The sequence below is a fragment of the Tachysurus vachellii genome, chromosome 10, assembly GCF_030014155.1.
Source record: "Tachysurus vachellii isolate PV-2020 chromosome 10, HZAU_Pvac_v1, whole genome shotgun sequence".
NCBI classification, from domain to species: Eukaryota; Metazoa; Chordata; class Actinopteri; order Siluriformes; family Bagridae; genus Tachysurus; species Tachysurus vachellii.
Window position 1 is genome coordinate 16,396,461 of NC_083469.1, and position 17,230 is coordinate 16,413,690.

A 17,230-nucleotide genomic window follows, 5' to 3' on the forward strand; every position below is an offset into this window, starting at 1 on the left:
TAATATAACATCATAGTGGACTAAATCTGAAATAGGATGTTCAGTAAGTATGAGAGTGTGATGGTAAAGTGTCTACATTCATTTGGCTATATAGCGTATCTACATTTCTAATTTCGAGTAGGCTGTTGTACAAATTGTGAAGTACACGAGTGAAAACTACCAGCGTTACAATGCAATTACTGCTCAGAAATGAATAAGCAATTATATATTTCACAATTTGAGAATGCAGAAGTTTTAAAAACGCTTAACACGAAGAAAAAAAAAAGCTTAATGTACTAAAACAACCAAGCAACACCAAATCTTTCACACACTTTAGTCAAACGATACCCGCTAAGGAAATGATAAAACTCAAAAACAAATAGTAATTTTCATGTTAAGATTTTTTTAACTCTAGAGAACAACATAAGATAAAACCACTTAATACTGTGTAACGTGCTAAACAAAAATCTCTTGCAATGGATTATGCCTACTGTCTACTAACAAAACATCAACTCCATAAACTAAATATAACAATTTGGTGTTGTTTGGTCTTTTAATTCATTAAGCATCGTTAATCTTTTTCCTCATTAAGAATTTTAGAATTTCTCTGCAAATATAAATACATACAAAGGTAACTAATGTGAAACGTTCTCAGATGTACTTCACTTAATGCCATGTAGCAGCATATACTGTAGGTACATCTTAATAAGCGAATTCGGGAAAGTGATGTACTATATCTAAATCATAAGTGCAAACACTGAAAACATAATCTATGAATAATACATAGTTAACGTTCACCTGAAGATAAACCAATTGATTAAAAATGTAGAAATATCCTAAGTGCCGAGGAACCTGATCTTTTTTCACATTAGTTACTGTAGTATTACTCCCAAGATCAATAGTGGATATGAAAAGTCTACACACCCCTGTTACAATTGTAGATTTTTATGCTGTAAAAGAATTAAAAAACCAAGTCAGACCTTTCCCAACCTTTCATGTGAATTCGCAAGCAAAAGAATCCAAGTGAAACAAAAATGGAAACATTCACTACCTGGTTATCCCCTGATTATTAGCTATTTCTAACTTATTGTGAGGTTAGAAATAGATTCATCTTGATTTTTTTTTTTACATCACAAAAACAACTTCTGACGTGTGTAGACTTAATATCCACTGTTTAGATCAAGCTTTTTAGGGTATGAGAAGTTTTTGCAGTATACTGTTATAGTAGTCTTCATGCTACTCTATATTTGAATATTGACATGCAATTAAAAAAAAAAGAGCCACAAACAATTAAAAACTTCAAACAGTTGAACAGAATTCACTCCTTTAAATGCTCCATCCGTTCACCCAGTCCTGATGTGCTTCTGCACCTTGGAGTTGGAGTGCAAATACTAGAGTCATGTCATTTTTAAAAACGTTTGGGGTTTTGGGGTTACCTCGCATTTTTGACAAAACAAACGGAAATGTAAATAATGAGGAATCTTACAGCAAGTTTATAACATACAAGTGCCAAACTGCATGGAGAAATCATCCACCTGTCAGTGTGTAGCCTCAATTGTACTGTATATCAGGTTGCTGACACTTTATACCAAACTGCCTGTTCTTATATTAACCTGTTTACAGTTAAATGATAGTCATGAATTTTCCCTACTTTTCAGCTATGATCCAGTGCAAAACTAAACAAAAAGGGGGACAAATGTAGACTAAACATATCTCAGCTGATATCACTAAGCAGCAAATGTTAAATTAAATGGTCAATGCTAATTTCAGCTATTAATTTGACTCACCCCAAACCATGACTTTAACCAATCACTACACAGGGCCAGCTTAAAAAAAGTGTAAACATTTAGCCTTCAGACATTTACAGTAGGGATTATCATGATGTCAGAAATGAAGTCATGCTTAATCATAAGGAGTAGTAATGATAAGATTAGTATTAATCATATGCACACACCATGTTTAGCAATCCTTGCTCTGTTACGTCCCCATTTTAATAAAAATGTTCTGTTTGAACAGTCACAGGTCACTTACACACAACCCCAGTGAATACACAAGAAAACTGATCTCGGAAAGAAAAACAGTCACTGCATCGTTTCACTGAGGATTCAATAAATACCACTTCAGAACATGGAAACTGTAAAACTAACTGAATACTAAATTCATACACAAGCAAAAGTTTGCTCACTGTTAGTATTACTCATGAATAATCTCCTGCAGTAAACTGGGGAATGTGTCCAGTGTTAAGACTCCAGTTAAAGGCTCTTCTGGTCCTGTTTACATAGTGCTCTTACAATGTATGCACATATTTATATTTCAATTCCAGTGTTTCAAAGGTCTGTTACACTAAAATGTCAGCATGAGACACAAGTTGTCAAAATGTGCTGTAGATGGATATTGAGGTCAATGCCTCAAATGTAAATGAAAAACCACAGGAGTTTGACACTCTGTGTCAAAATGTGTCACTTCAGTGTAGAAAGTCCTGCTCTCTGCATTAATCTTCACTTCGTCTCCACAGCAGTTTTTCTTTTTCTTTCACTCTTTCTATGGTTCATGATCTTTTGTTTCTGTATCCCATGCATGACCACAACCCAGTCCTGTAGCAGAGATGTGGTGACTGTTTGCAGCAGAAAAGGTTCATTCACTGGTTTGTCAATATGGTGTCAGAGAGACGAGCTGTTTCCAGTAACCTTTTCCCGTTGAGACTGTCTCAACGGTGGACTCGCTCCTTTCACCCCACCTCCTAAAGATGGATACTGTAATTACGCTATGATTATCCAGGGAGCGGTCCTTCAAGTGAAGGCCAATGTTTGAGCTTTGCATTCAGAATAGAACTTGGACCTGCCAGGCATGCCGTCCGCAGAAAGCTGGAGGAAATCTCTGGTGTGCGATAACGGAAGAGTAAACTTTCTCAAGACGGATTAAATCCTGAAAACATTCCTTGGTCTTCCAAGAGTCTTCCACAGTGGGCTTGTGAACAATGAGAAGCGGAAAGAGTGAATGCCTTTCTCTGTGTTGGTTTAGTGGGTTTTTAAATCCATATATTTGCAATGTTATCAGTCTAAAATCAACGTCACTGCAGTCCCGAAGTGTTGTGAATGAAAAACACTGTGGATATGGTTTAACAGCGCTACCACAGGGTTGGACTTTGGGTTACACACAGCCGTATTCGTACCAAACAGTCTGCTGGTCGTTGTTTGGGTCTGGTGAGGCTGGTGTGCTCATGGGCCTTTCCTCTACATAACAGCCAGAACTGTCCGATTTCTTTAATGAGGATGAAGATGGCTCAGTCTGCCTGGGCTCTCTGTGATCCTCCACCTCCTTTTGCCTAAGAGCAGAGACAGCACGGACTGGTGTCACCAATGCCACCTCACCCCGAGGTTGGTGCGAAGTGGTCGAGTTCAGTGTTCCTGAGCGACCACCGCTTCCTGTGTAACCTCGATCTGACTGCAATACAGTGGAGGAAGACGTGAGGGGTTGATCCTCCCTGGAAGGAGCTACAGAGAAGCGCCGGGGGTCTAATGAAAGATACCCAGAGCTTCCAGTAAGTCTGGCTGAAAGCGGACGCTCCCTCCTCGTTGCCCCCTCAGCCTGCATGATGCCGCCCCCCTCGGACCGGTAACAGTCAGGGCCATTCGATTGGAGGAGGTCAGCTGAGGCCAGGCTGAAAGTGCGACTCAGGCTGCTGCTGCCTGTGGTTCCTCCATGAGCCCCCGAGTGTTGTAGGTGCGAAGATCGCCCCCCAGTCCCACCAGTGCCTCGGTTAGGAAGCGTCTGGGATTGAGAAAGGTTAATGGAAGCTTCTGTTAGGCGTATGCTTGGTTTAACACTGTGCCCAGGTTTGGAGGATCGCCCATCTGGTATGGATGGTGTTTTGATGGTGGGCGTGACGTAACTAGTTGGTGTTTTGCTGCCATCTTTCATAGGTGGCGTTGGCCTGCCCACTCTGGTGAAATAGTCAGTCATTAGATCCTCCGGACTTCCTGTGTGCACCTAGAAAAATATACAAATATTTGAACAAAAGTCATCATACAGAGCTCATTTAGAGCTCCAAGCCAAAACTGTGCTTGATTACAATAAAACCAGTGGCACGCATTCATTACCTGGAGTACACTTCAGTGCACAAACATAAATAACCTGTAGGCAGCTTGTTAAATATTTCATAACGGCTGACACATCAAGGGAGAGAAGGAAAACAAGCAAAAGAAAGGAGCTGCAGAGAGGGACATGCAGAATGATGTGGTATGAGTCAGAAGCAGATGAAGTTTGCTCTAGGCCACATAATAACAACTGGTGCCTGAGTGCAAGGTCTGTGTGCTGTAAACAAATTTCTTTCAGCACTGAATACAGCTAGACCTCAATTACAAAATATCACTGCAATTTCAACCCTAAGGATCACAGTTCCAAGCCTCAAATATCAGCAAAGATCAATCCGTAAAGCCATAAATCGGAAGTCTTATTGATCTTCGGTCAACTTGCTGCTTCTGTGCCTTAACCACTCTGAAAATGTATTACCACCAGGTCTAATCATTTAGCTGCTCAAAATTACTCTGTAGATGATAGAAATACGTTAGGATTTGTGATCAAATTCCAAAAGTCTTTGTAAACGGCAACTTCGGTTAAAAAAAAAGCATTTTGTTTTGATGACCAAATCTCTGACACAATCTGCACCATGTGTAAAGACACTGCTTATGTTTAGAATAATGATATTATTTCTACAAAATCACTGCAATGTCATAATAGCAGAGAATCCAGATACCCACTGAGACCTTTCCCAATACCCAGTCTAAAATGTTAATACACCCCCCTTTGACCATCGCTACACACCTGCAATTCAGAATAAGAACTTTGATGGACATTTCTAGGCCATTAGTCCCTTAGAGACAGCTTAAATCATAAAATGTTGCTATAATGATACATTGCTACAGAAAATAACAGAATATTGAAGATGATTCCACACATATAATAGTGATGTGTGATTAAATGTGTGACTGGATGGATAGATAGATGGATGGATAGATAGATGGATGGATGATGATCTTTTACCCCAAAATGTCTTTGAACCCATAATCTGGGTTCATTTATGTTTACAGTTGTTTGGAAAGACATCATTATTTCGTGTGTTTAATTAGTAGGAAGTGGGAAAAAAGACAGCTAGATAAGTGACAATGATTTTTTTAATACCATGACATCAAGGAGGCAGATCTAATCTGATTTATTTATTGTTTACGGATGGCCGAAGAGACAGCATTTGTTTGTGATAGATAGATAAGATAAGATAAGATAAGAGAGTTTTTACCCTGATGCTTTTCCATTGCTTATCCCAGTTCATTTCTTTTTAGACGGCTAAAGCGGCAGCATTATTTATGACTGAACCATCTCAATTAATGGTCACTGAAGCATCTAATGCACATTACTTGTGTAAATTAACTTCAACAGTAAAGAAGCCATAAATTGCAGAAATTTCATTCTATAGGCAACAAACACCTGGCAACAACAGCTCTATGTCTGGCAACCAATAGTAGCATTTGTTGTACCATTTTAAATGCAAGTTATTGCGACATTAATGTCACAATTTTTCGTGTTCTTCTACATAAAGTTCAGTTCAGTGGCAATCAGTGATAGAGATACAGGCAGATCAAGAAAGAGACTGAATTGTAATGAGAGACAAAAATAGTAGATCAGTAAAAGGTATAGGTTTTAAAAGGCCATTTGTCCAGGCATTTATTCTTCTGTGTGTTCTTACAGTAGGAGGTGACAAGGTTTTGCTCTCCTGCAGAAACTCCTCCAGGGTGACCATCTCACTGCCAGGGGATCTGGGGCGTGGACCGGTGCCTCGTGGGGTAGACCGGGATAAAGGGGTGGCTTCATAGGGAAGGGTGGAGCTACGAGGTAGCAGAGAAGACTGGCTAAATGTGGAGCTCTCATGGCTCAGTCCAACCACATCATCGCAGGAGAGACTGGCAGAATGTCTCTGTATGCGCTCCAGGGAACCTAAATCAATTCAAATAATCAGTTCATCAAAAGGAAGCATGAGGGGTTCATCATTCTGGCTTTAATAAATGTAAACAAAAGTTTATTTATTTATTCTCATTAATTATTGCTGCAGTTATGTCAACCTGTAAAACAAACCAACAAGCACTAAAGCTATTCAGAATAACTGTTGAAGAAAAATGACAATATATAGTTATTTAAGTTAGTTTATAATTACAAACAAATGCTTGAACATCTTTGTGCCTGTGAAAGTAGACCGAGTTGTGGTGTGTGTGTGTGTGTGTGTGTGTGAGAATCAGTTCCACCAGTTCTCTCAGAAGACTGGTTGCCCACTGATTTCAAAATAAGATGTTGGTAACTGTTTTTTCCGTTCAGCAAATGTGTGGTGGTGGTGATGTTATTACTAAAATAGACCTTTTTGCCTGACAAACATGATTTGTTTGGTGTCATTTATGGTGTGGCTCTTATTTGGCTTGTGTAACCTCAGTGACTGTAATAGTTAAAATAATCTAAACAGCTGGTTAAACAGATTACTAAAATATCATTACTGGTATAAACAAAGAACAGAATACTACAGAGACACATAGTAACACAGCTATGTTAAAGCAATGCAAAAGGGGCGGCAAACTATCTATTCGTCTATCTACTCTAATCTCTATGTCTGTCTATCTGTCTGTCTAATCTCTATGTCTGTCTGTGTCTAATCTCTATGTCTGTCTGTCTGTCTGTCTGTGTCTAATCTCTATGTCTGTCTGTGTCTAATTATCTGTCTGTCTGTCTCTGTCTAATCTCTATCTGTCTGTCTGTCTCTGTCTCTCTAATCTCTATCTGTCTGTCTGTCTCTGTCTCTCTAATCTCTATCTGTCTGTCTGTCTCTGTCTCTCTAATCTATCTGTCTGTCTGTCTCTGTCTCTCTAATCTCTATCTGTCTGTCTGTCTCTGTCTCTCTAATCTCTATGTCTGTCTGTCTGTCTGTGTCTAATCTCTATGTCTGTCTGTCTGTCTGTCTGTGTCTAATCTCTATCTGTCTGTCTGTCTCTGTCTAATCTCTATCTGTCTGTCTCTGTCTAATCTCTATCTGTCTGTCTGTCTAATCTCTATCTGTCTGTCTGTCTCTGTCTAATCTCTATCTGTCTGTCTGTCTCTGTCTAATCTCTATCTGTCTGTCTGTCTCTGTCTAATCTCTATCTGTCTGTCTGTCTCTGTCTAATCTCTATCTGTCTGTCTGTCTCTGTCTAATCTCTATCTGTCTGTCTGTCTCTGTCTAATCTCTATCTGTCTGTCTGTTTGCTAATTCTCATCATCTGGGGTGGGAGACTATGCCCCAGGTCCAAGTTGCACAACAAATAATCTTTTACCCGATCACTAGGTTTGAGTCAATCAATGAAAATGTGGCAGTCATCGATATCCTGTGTCCAAGAGAGCAAATCTGTCTGTGCTGTGCTGGAGGGAGGGAGGGAGGGAGGGAGGGTATATTCTCTCCACTGTCATATAAAGCTCATGTAGGAGACAGAGACGTTAGTGTGCACACTTTCCTCAGGGTGTTACGCTGCCCTGTGATACAGCATGAGCAGCACATCAAAAATGGCTTTGTGTCTCTCAGGGTTAAAACAAGTGAATAAACCTCCAAATAGTTTAACAGTCACATTGTGTTTGGGATCAAAAATTATTTAAATACTTCCAAGCAAATGTACCAAAAGCCTGCCCAACATAATCCACGATTTGTTTAAATAATGATTAAAATAATAATTTACGCAGTGAATTCAAATGATATCCAGGTTCATATTAAGCCAAACTTCTGAGGATTTGTTTATTTTTTTCCCTAAAGGTCAAAGGCATACGGGTTTAGTGGATTTGAAATCTTACAGCTCTGCAGGTGGACGTTACTTGTTTGATTTACTCCTGCAATCCGGATGATTGGGCGAAGTGGAAATCTATAAGAATCTTCCTAATGAGAAATCAGTAAATTACAGGCCAATCGATTAGTAAAGTGTAGATGCATCAAAGAGAATATGGATTGAAGTCTAACAATACATATGGAATAAAATAATCATTTTAAATCCTCATCGGATATTTAGAGTTCATACTCGACAGAAAATAGTAGAGTACATTAGGAGTGACAGGTCAGAGATGTATCCACAATGACATCCCACATACTCCAACTAAGTCTATCAGTCACATCAATGGACCTCATGATACATTACATTTCTCATCCGTAATAGATTCATTGTTGACTTATTGTCAGATATTCAGTGTTGCCCATTACATCATGACCAGGCACGAATGCTCAGTGTGATACCTGCCCTCCACCCCCCGGGACCTGCTCCATAAGCCCTTGTTTTGTTTGATCCTCCTTTTCTTTTTTCCCCCCTGAGACCATAAATCTTCCTTTGCTTGAACTGCATAAACACTGAGCATGAATACAGATTTATTCAATCAGCAACAAGGTTTTGACTCAATAAAATCCTTCCAGCATGTACAACCAGGGTTTTACATTCACACACCTTTCAAGTTGACCGGGGAGCTGCTGCTGGAAGTGTTGCAACTGTAATCAGCAGAATTAAGCCTGGGTCCTATGCAAAAGAAAGAAAAGGAATTTACAGGAGGCAGGAGAGGCAGAGGGAGTGAGAACCTATTTGTCCACACACATGTAAACAAATACCAGAGAAGTGCAGCAGATTGAGCATCAGGCTAAGAACTATTGATCTGAGCTCTTCTTGTACCTGCGTTTCCATGGCCACCGCTCCCAAAGCCAGCATCGAGGGAGTGCATACGCAGGTCCTCCTCGGAAATTAATCCTGAATGGCACAGGAAAATGTCTGAGCGTATGCATGTGTCTCTATGCTGCATGACTCATATCCTAATACGTTACAAAATATATGACGCAGCCATATAATATACGTCTATGAATAACGGGTGTAAGAGGGGAAAAACCTTCATTCTGACTGACGTCATGCTCAGTATCAGTTCTTTACAATCACCCACAATCTGATTTTTTTTCAGCAATCGCTTTTCACATAATATTTTAAATTTTTTTTCTCTATAAAGAGCTGCTTTGATGAGGGTTTGGCATATGGAAGCTAAAACATAATACTAGAGATAAGCAGCCAGAGTAAAACAGAAGCACAGCAACAGCTTCAGGCAGCAGTGTTGTCAATGATTTGTCCCTGGTTGCTTATCTAAACCAAACATTTAAAGAAGCACATTGTAAAGTGTTGTATTCGTCAGGATGAACAACTCTGATATAGGCTTAATACACCAACGCAAAAATTCTAAATGCTTTTCTCACTTCTGAGTAGCAAGAGTTGAGTAATACATGTGCTGGTCTCTGCTATTAATCCATAAAGAATTGCCTTTTAGATAAATTAGAGCCTCGTGAACAGCTGTGTAATTTCAGCTGTTGACATCAGTACCTTTGGGCCTGCGCCCTGGCCGCGAGCTGGAAGAGGTGAAGCCTGGTACATTGAGTGAGTTGTGGTTCAGTGGAGTGGATGCCCCTGGCTCTAAGCCTCTCTGTCTAAGCACCAGCTCCTCATATCCGTTCATGTCCTCTGTGCTGCCCCCTCCTGGACGGTATGCCTCTGAGCTTCTGGAAACACTGTTGTAACTCTGACCTGAGCAAGAACCAAAAGTTACAGATTTAATGTGAAACAGAGAAAGCAGAAAAGCACAGGAGACACAAAAACACTGCTGCTGTGTAGAGCATGTTAGTGCATAGGCTTTTGTGCGGGTTAGTGCAGAGGACACATTGTACACAAAGCATGCAGGATCTTTCGCAGGATTTAGATCAAAACATTTTAGAGCATCTGCAAATAGTGGTATGATACTATGAGTCATTTAAATCCAAACATCTAGTTCATACAGGCTGAGGGATATTGCAGCTAAGTTGGGCAAACAATTCGATTAAATAAGTCATTTTTTCCCCTTTCGACTGTCAGAACCTGGCAACCTCGCAATTCCACCTCAATGGCAGCAGCTGAACAAAATCCATGTACTGTTTTCTGTAGGACATGCAGAGATTACAGCTCTGTGATCAAATAAAATGCAATATGCACATTAATCGTGTCACAAACCCTTATTGTTCTGGAAAAACGATATTTTTTGTAATCTATTCAGCCCCAGCACAAGGTTACTGTTCTCGATTATAGATTTTATCTGATGACATTTGATCTGAGAAAGACTCTGTTTAATGAGATTATTTACTATAGTCACAGGGGCCTCTGTGACTTTAAACGATGCAAAACATCAAACCTTTTGGATGAGCTACAACACAAAAAGACCACATTGGGTTGCGTTCCTTTTGCTGAAAGGACGGACGGGAAGAACGAAAGGACGGAAGGAAAGAGGGATGGAAGGACACTTTTTCTAATTTATCATGGGTCTGTGCTTATGAGAGCCTCAGATTCCTGTTTTTGGCAGACAGAAGTGTGGTCTTCTGCTGTTGTAGCCCAACCACCTCAGGGATTGATGTGTTGTGCATTGTGAGATGCTTTTCTGCTCACCGTGGTTGTAGAGTGACTATTACAGCTCATTCTCTAATAGTCAGCTCATTCTCCTCTGATGTTCTACTGAAAGGTTAAGGTTTATTAACTTATTTATTCATTTGCAGCATTCTGTGCAAACTCTAGAGACTCCTGTGTGTGAAAATTCCAGAGGATCTAGAATACACAAACAAGCCCATGTGGCATCAACAACCATGCCATGATTAAAAAGTCACTGAGATCAGTTTAACATTAACTGAAGCTCTTGAGCTTTATCTGAATGAGTTGACAGTATGTACTGTGCTGCTGTTACGATTGGCTGATTAAATAAACCACACATGAACACATGTACAGTTCCTACTAAAGTGGACAGTGAATGTATATTATTAAAATAAATGAAACTAAACGTTGTTTATTTTCAGCTTGATTTGTAGTGAGAGATAGTAAAATCATGCAAAGCATAAACATCTGCTAATAATGATAGTGAACTAACAACAATGTCCACCGAATCAAAGGGTCAGTGTACTGTGCTTAGGCACTTAAATGACTGGAACAATATGTCTGGCTTACACTACTGTAGCAGGGAGACAACTAAAGTCCTCGGCAATGAGCAGTAGACAGATGGTGGTCTGTGGACAGATGGGAAACGCAGTAAATGCCAGTGTTACTTGTACAAACAGAGGGAGGAGCAGGAGTTGGTGGCTCCTGCAGGATGGGCAGGTTTGGGAGATTTCCTGAGCTTCCTCTGCTACTCTCATTCACACTCTGTAATTTTCCTCTAATATTCATCTCTCAAACCCATGCAGAACACAGCACAAGGCAGTAAAGACACGAATACATCTTCACTGTCGTTATTATTTAAACTTTCTAAAACAGGGAAGGGACAACGGCCTGTCAAACATCCGTAAAAAAACCCTAAAACTGAAAGAGGTTTACAAAGATATAGAATCGGAATGTGCATCCGTGTCAATACTTATTACTGAAATACATATTAGGCAAAAATGTAACGTTAGCCGAGCTCTCGTGTGTAAATGCAGAGAATAAACCAAGCAGGCTGGGAGACAAGATGCTAGCAGCAATGGATGAGTGAGTGGATGGTATGTACAAAAAAAAAGTGTGAGAGAAAAAGAATGAGAGAGAGAGATTTTATATCTTGGCATGTATTAAATGTCCTTAACATGGATAGGAATGTGACTGTTTTGGGAATTTTGCTGATCCCATGAGGAAAACTTTGGAACAGGAGGAAAACTATTTTTGTTTACAAAACGTTGCTTGAATTTAAAAAAAAAAAAAAAAAAAAAAAAAAAAAAAAGAGAGGGAGAGATATTAGGGTTATATTATTAACGTGGAAGCTCCTTACAGTGATAGCAAGACATAAAATGAGTGTGAGAACATGGAGAGTCAGAGGCAGGGCAAGGCACAGGTTACAGGAAAGCAGGTATATGAACTAAACAAGAGCTCACAGTGATCAGACATAGACGATGCCATTGCTCATCCGGACATCTCTAAACTGAGCCCCTTTCGAGTGATTAACTTATCCCCTCTCACTCAACACGCTCAATCACATTTATATCGACTGGACTCATTAACACCGAGGCCACAGATTTCAGTAACGGCTATCAACGTAGCATCTCGTTTATCTTCCTCACCCTTGACTAGTATTGATCCATAAAATCACAGACACACACGCATGATAACACACATTATTAATGGAGCAGGAGCAGGAGCAAGAGCAAAGCCAAATGCACTCGGGGGCTTCGTTTCAACACAATGCTACTTACTGCTACTCAGAGTGTCGTAGCCCTGGCACCAGCAGTCCCAATAAGATTGATCATGCAGAGTTCAGCCTTTCTCTCTGTGTTTGTATGTGTGTGCTTGTGTGTTTCATTAGAATATGTACTATTTTTCAGAATAAGTAGTGTCCTATAGTTAACTGTTTTGTCCATGTTAGAAATATGGTTACGGGTGTCATTAATGTTTGTTTATTAGTGTGGAAATATAACTGTGATGCCAAGCCAAACATATTCAAAATACTGATTATTATAAATAACTGATTTTAACTAAAAGCCTTTTTTATTAATGTATAGTAAAAAAAATTACAAAAATAATGATCATTGTGTAAATTTCTAAAAATTTAGATTTTTGCAGGGGGACGAAGGAATGAGGACATCACTGGAGCCCCAGAAACGGACTCGTCTGGCTAGAGGGGGTCGGGAAGGCAATGTCTGAGTAACCCGAATCTTATCCTGGCTTTTACTACGCATGAAAGTGAACCTCTTAGCTGCTGTGTGTGTGTATGTATGTGTGTGTGTGTGTGTGTGTGTGTGTGTGTGTGTGTGTGTGTGTTTGGTAAGGGTTAATGTACACACATGAACACAAAGAGAGAGAAAGAGATCAGTGAAAGATGAAATGAGTCAGTAAGTTATAGCTATGATTGACATCCAAAACCCTTTGGAAAAAAAAAATAACAGCATTAAGAAGATTAGAATAATAACATGCAAGATTACAAAGGGTTATTTTGGAGAGAATTTTAAAGATGAATGCTGCTTTAGTTTAAAGATTAAAGACTGAAGAAGGAGTAGAGGTCTGGAGTAACGCACGGGTTTGCAGACTAGATACATAACACCCCCTTGTGGATTAAGATAATTACAACCTCATGATGGGGGATGTTTTACTTTGAACAAATCCAACAAATGCTTGGAGCTGGCTGTCTGACCAGTCTACGCTTTAAATAAAAGGAATTTTGCATCATTAGGTCTGTTGAACTCCCTTGGGGAACTGAGCAGAACATACCCACCTGTGTGGTTTGAAGCGGTGAGTAAGACTGGGGAGGAGTGTGCATGGTTTTCCTCCTCTGAGATGCTGCTTGGCGAGTCCAGGTTAAGGCAATTCTGGCGAGAGGGCAGTGGAGGTGGAGAAAGCATAGGGCTTTCTGCAGAAGAGTCCAGAGGATGAGGGATGTCAGGCAGAGGGATGTCTGGGGCACTCAGGATCCGTTCGCGAGAGCGGTCCTGCCTCTCCCGTGTCCCTTCCTTCTTGGGTTTTATTAATTTAGCTATCGCTTTAGCTCCCACCCAGTGACTCTTCCTGTGATTGTCACATACACAAAGCAGCAGAGATTAAAAAGCAGTCCTTTCTTAGCATGTCAGCAAACTAACTGTTAGAAGATACAGCTCACTTTTTAGGAGTCGGGTCATAGAACTTGTACTGATCCATGATCTTTTCTTCCAGCTTCTCTTTCTGCCTTCGTAACGAATTCAGCTTGTCGCTGCAAGGGACGCATTAGAGACGGGGTGAACTTTATATGCTATACAATACAGTGGGACTAATAACTGACATAAAACTCTCATGAACACTTACATGTACTGTTTCTGCTCCTCGTGGTACAGCTCCTTGCTCTCCATGGACCTTTCCAGCAGTGTCTGGTTCTGCTGGCCCAGCATCTGGATCTGGCTCAGCAGGTGGTGGTTCTCCTCCTCCAGATTCACCTTCAGCCGAGTCAACAGCTGCACAAACAGACAAGACTTTCACTCTGCCACTGCTTGCTATCCACGTTTACAACCTCATTTGAATAAGCCAAGCAAAGCAGTAAACACTTATTATAATATCATTCCAAAAGAAAAAAGAAAGAAAATTAGTTCATGACTAAAATTTTTTCTATTCTATCCAGCAATCAGGTTTGCTGTACTGACAGTAGAGGCTTTGTCAGTAAGTGGGCTGGGAATTTCACTCTCTCTCACCTCCATTTGGTTTTCCATTTTGGTCTTGGAGATGTCCAGGGCCTGGTACTTCTCTTTGAGTTGGTCAAAGCTCACCTGCCAGCGGTTCAGCTCCAGCTGGGACTCGTTCAGAGAAGTCTTTAGCTCCTTGCTATGAAGCTGCAGCCCGTCATACTCCTGACGTAAATGTGTGTGTTTTTGGGACAGTCTGAAAACACAGAGCCAGCTCTTAGACCACATGTAATACAATTAGATTACACACATACAAGGTAAGTGTCAATTTAATGTACAAAATCTATTGAAAAAATATTTCCACTGAAAACACTAAGCCTATGTTCACAACAGCAGGCAACAAAGAAAGAAGCCAACAGAAAGTTTTCAGTGTATGTGACTCAGAGCCATAATTTCAAGCAACATTTGATATACATTCTCAATTCTCTTCACCTGGTCCAGTTCATTCCTCAGACTAATCTAAATGGGGTGTGTGGGACATTTTCTGCCCTTGGGTTTCTGCCCTTGGGCCAAACCAGACCGAGAGCCTTAACCCACTTGAGCCACTACTGCCCCAATTTTATTCAGTACTGTCTTATAAGAAGAAAAAGCTTAAAGGAAGTAGAAGTCATATTTACTTAAATAAAAATACAGAACTGATAAAAATGCAGGACAGTTGTATTGTATGTCATGATTTAAAATCTCCTCAGTGTTTCACTTTCAAACCCCAACATTGCTGAATTTTCACACACACACACACACACACACACACACCTAGTTAGTGAACAGCCTTTCTGTGCTCAGAGATGCCTTACTGAGGAGCGAGGTAAGATGACTGGCCAGAATGGATTGAACTAAGATGAAGACTACCTCAAATAATCACTGTTTACAACCGTGATGAGCAGAAAAGTATCTCAGAATAGCACCATGTTGAACCTTTACACAGCTGGGCTACAACTGCAAAAGCACTGGGTTCAAAGTACACACTGATTTTTGTTGCGTAGATTAATTGAATCTGATGCCACATCACTAGCATGAACACTTAGATGTACAGGTGTTCTTTAAAAAGTAGCTGGTGAGTAGAAACAGACCATTACATATCCACTAGAGAATCTACAAACAAAGGTTAGGATGAAATCTGACTAATACTACATACTAATACTATTGCTCACAACTAAAGCAGTAATAGAGTTTTACCAGCAGAGGGCAGCATCAGATGGCTAGAAAAGCATCAGAAATTTGTGGCTTGTTTTATTGGCCTTGAGATCAGCCCGTGTGCATGAAATTATTTATTCAAGCTGACCTGTTCATCTCCTCTCTCAGACTGCGGTTCTCTTCCATAATCTGAGTGTTTTTACGAATCTCCTCCCCCAGACTCCCCCTCTCTCTCTGCAGAGACGCCTCCAGGTCCTCCAAAGCCTCCTTCTGTTTTAGAAGCAGCACATACCTGTAAAAGATGCATTATGAACAGTTTAATATGGACAACACATGCTCACTGAGAATGTTACACAAAAACATATTTTCACTAGCCAAACATTTGCATTGCCAGGTAATGGGGGTATAAATGTAAATGTGGGGGTTGAACAAGCCATGAAATATTGAGTGTGTGTGACATGTGGTGTATAGAATAAGGAACGGCATCCCATCAAGCTTTTAAAAGCTCCTAGACGGCTGGTATTACAGCTGATCGGCCGTGTGACAGCCGTCTGCTTTAACTTCAAGCCCTAGGCCTCTAGAGACCTGCTACTGCATTATTCATGAGAGCGTGTGTGTGTGTGTGTGTGTGTGTGTGCATCTCTTTCTACGTCTGACTAAACACTGGTCTGTTTTTCACAGCACGTCTAAAAAGATTAGAGACAATTTTCCATTTAGAAGAAAGGAAAAAGGTCGGTCAGGCATGTGTGCGTCTGCACATGCTCATTAATGTGTAGTGCAGATCATGATTTAAATATAAGGAGACACATGGACAAGAGTTCCCACAATGCCTCACTTTCTGCCCCAACACAATCAGCTGGTTAACAAACACCTTCAGAACACAAGTGTTGTACTGAGTTACTGTAACGCCTTTACACCTCACTTCACTTATACAGCACTTCAACTGGGGCATGGAGGCTGGTTCCAGATGGGATGACCTGAGTATTTCAGAAAGTGCTGATCTCCTGGGATTCTCACACACACACACACACACACACAGAGTGCCCCATACACACACAGTGCTCCCCCACACACACACACACCCAGTGCCCCACCCAGCGCGCCACACCCCCCCACACACGCCCAGCACGCCACACACCCCCACACAGTGTGTGGCTGTGTGTGGCTATGTTAGCTGTTGCACTTGAGCTTTGCCTGATTGTTGCCAATGCTTTACTATTGTTCTCTCAGCAGTCCTCCTGGCTCCGTTCAGAAAACACATATTCTTACTCTCATGTTACACACCGGCAAAACAAACACAACCAGCAGGTTCTTTCACAAGTTCGACTGCTACCTGGGAACAGCAAATTTTATTTTTAATAGATTGCCTGATCATCTAATTTCTAGTTATAGAATGCAATGAGTCTAAAGGGAATGATCCATGCTGCTGTTATCGGTTACACAGGTCTGGTCATATAAGCACTAAAACTCTATGGCACTGACTTGCTCTCCAGACCGCGGTGTTCCTGCTCCAGCGCTCGCTGGGTGCTCTTCAAGGCAGTGTGCTGGGTGATGAGCTGCTCGTATTCAGCTGCCTGCCTCTCATGGACACCGAGCAGGCGCTCGTGGTCCTGTGCGATATTGTCACTTCTCGCTCGAGCTTCCTCACGCTGCCTCTGCAGAACCTCAGCGTCTGCCTCCAGAGTCTGCAGCTGAGTTTGTAGTGCCGTGTACTGAGCAGTCAGAGATGAGTTCTGAGATTTCAGAGTGGAGTTCTCTACCTGAACACACACATAATCTAAGTGTTACTCTAGCAGATAACATTGACTTTTTTTTAAATCATTATTTATAAATATGTTTGGATTAAGCTCAATGAAGTACGACACCCAGACTCAGAGTCAAAAAAAACACACACAGACAGACACCCACACACCC

The 17,230-nt window shown here is 40.8% G+C and overlaps 1 protein-coding gene across 4 annotated transcripts in view; it reads right to left on the minus strand.

The window, feature by feature from the left end:
• Positions 1–1,948: 1,948 nt before the first annotated feature.
• Positions 1,949–17,230, minus strand: part of ccdc88c (coiled-coil domain containing 88C) — a 51,461-nt gene continuing 36,179 nt past the window's right edge. Inside the window, exons 20-30 of one of the 4 annotated variants that reach the window (XM_060879933.1) lie at positions 16,799–17,076; positions 15,465–15,608; positions 14,192–14,378; positions 13,812–13,957; positions 13,630–13,719; positions 13,249–13,538; positions 9,384–9,584; positions 8,694–8,768; positions 8,475–8,543; positions 5,723–5,970; positions 1,949–3,969 (exon numbers count right to left, since the gene is read on the minus strand). In XM_060879933.1, coding sequence (XP_060735916.1) covers positions 3,130–3,969; positions 5,723–5,970; positions 8,475–8,543; positions 8,694–8,768; positions 9,384–9,584; positions 13,249–13,538; positions 13,630–13,719; positions 13,812–13,957; positions 14,192–14,378; positions 15,465–15,608; positions 16,799–17,076 — 2,568 coding nt within the window. In that variant the 3' untranslated portion in view covers positions 1,949–3,129. Of the gene's footprint in view, positions 3,970–5,722; positions 5,971–8,474; positions 8,544–8,632; positions 8,769–9,383; positions 9,585–12,263; positions 12,736–13,248; positions 13,539–13,629; positions 13,720–13,811; positions 13,958–14,191; positions 14,379–15,464; positions 15,609–16,798; positions 17,077–17,230 lie in introns of those variants that run through there. The other 3 variants (XM_060879934.1, XM_060879936.1, XM_060879935.1) reach the window with 3 other exon arrangements.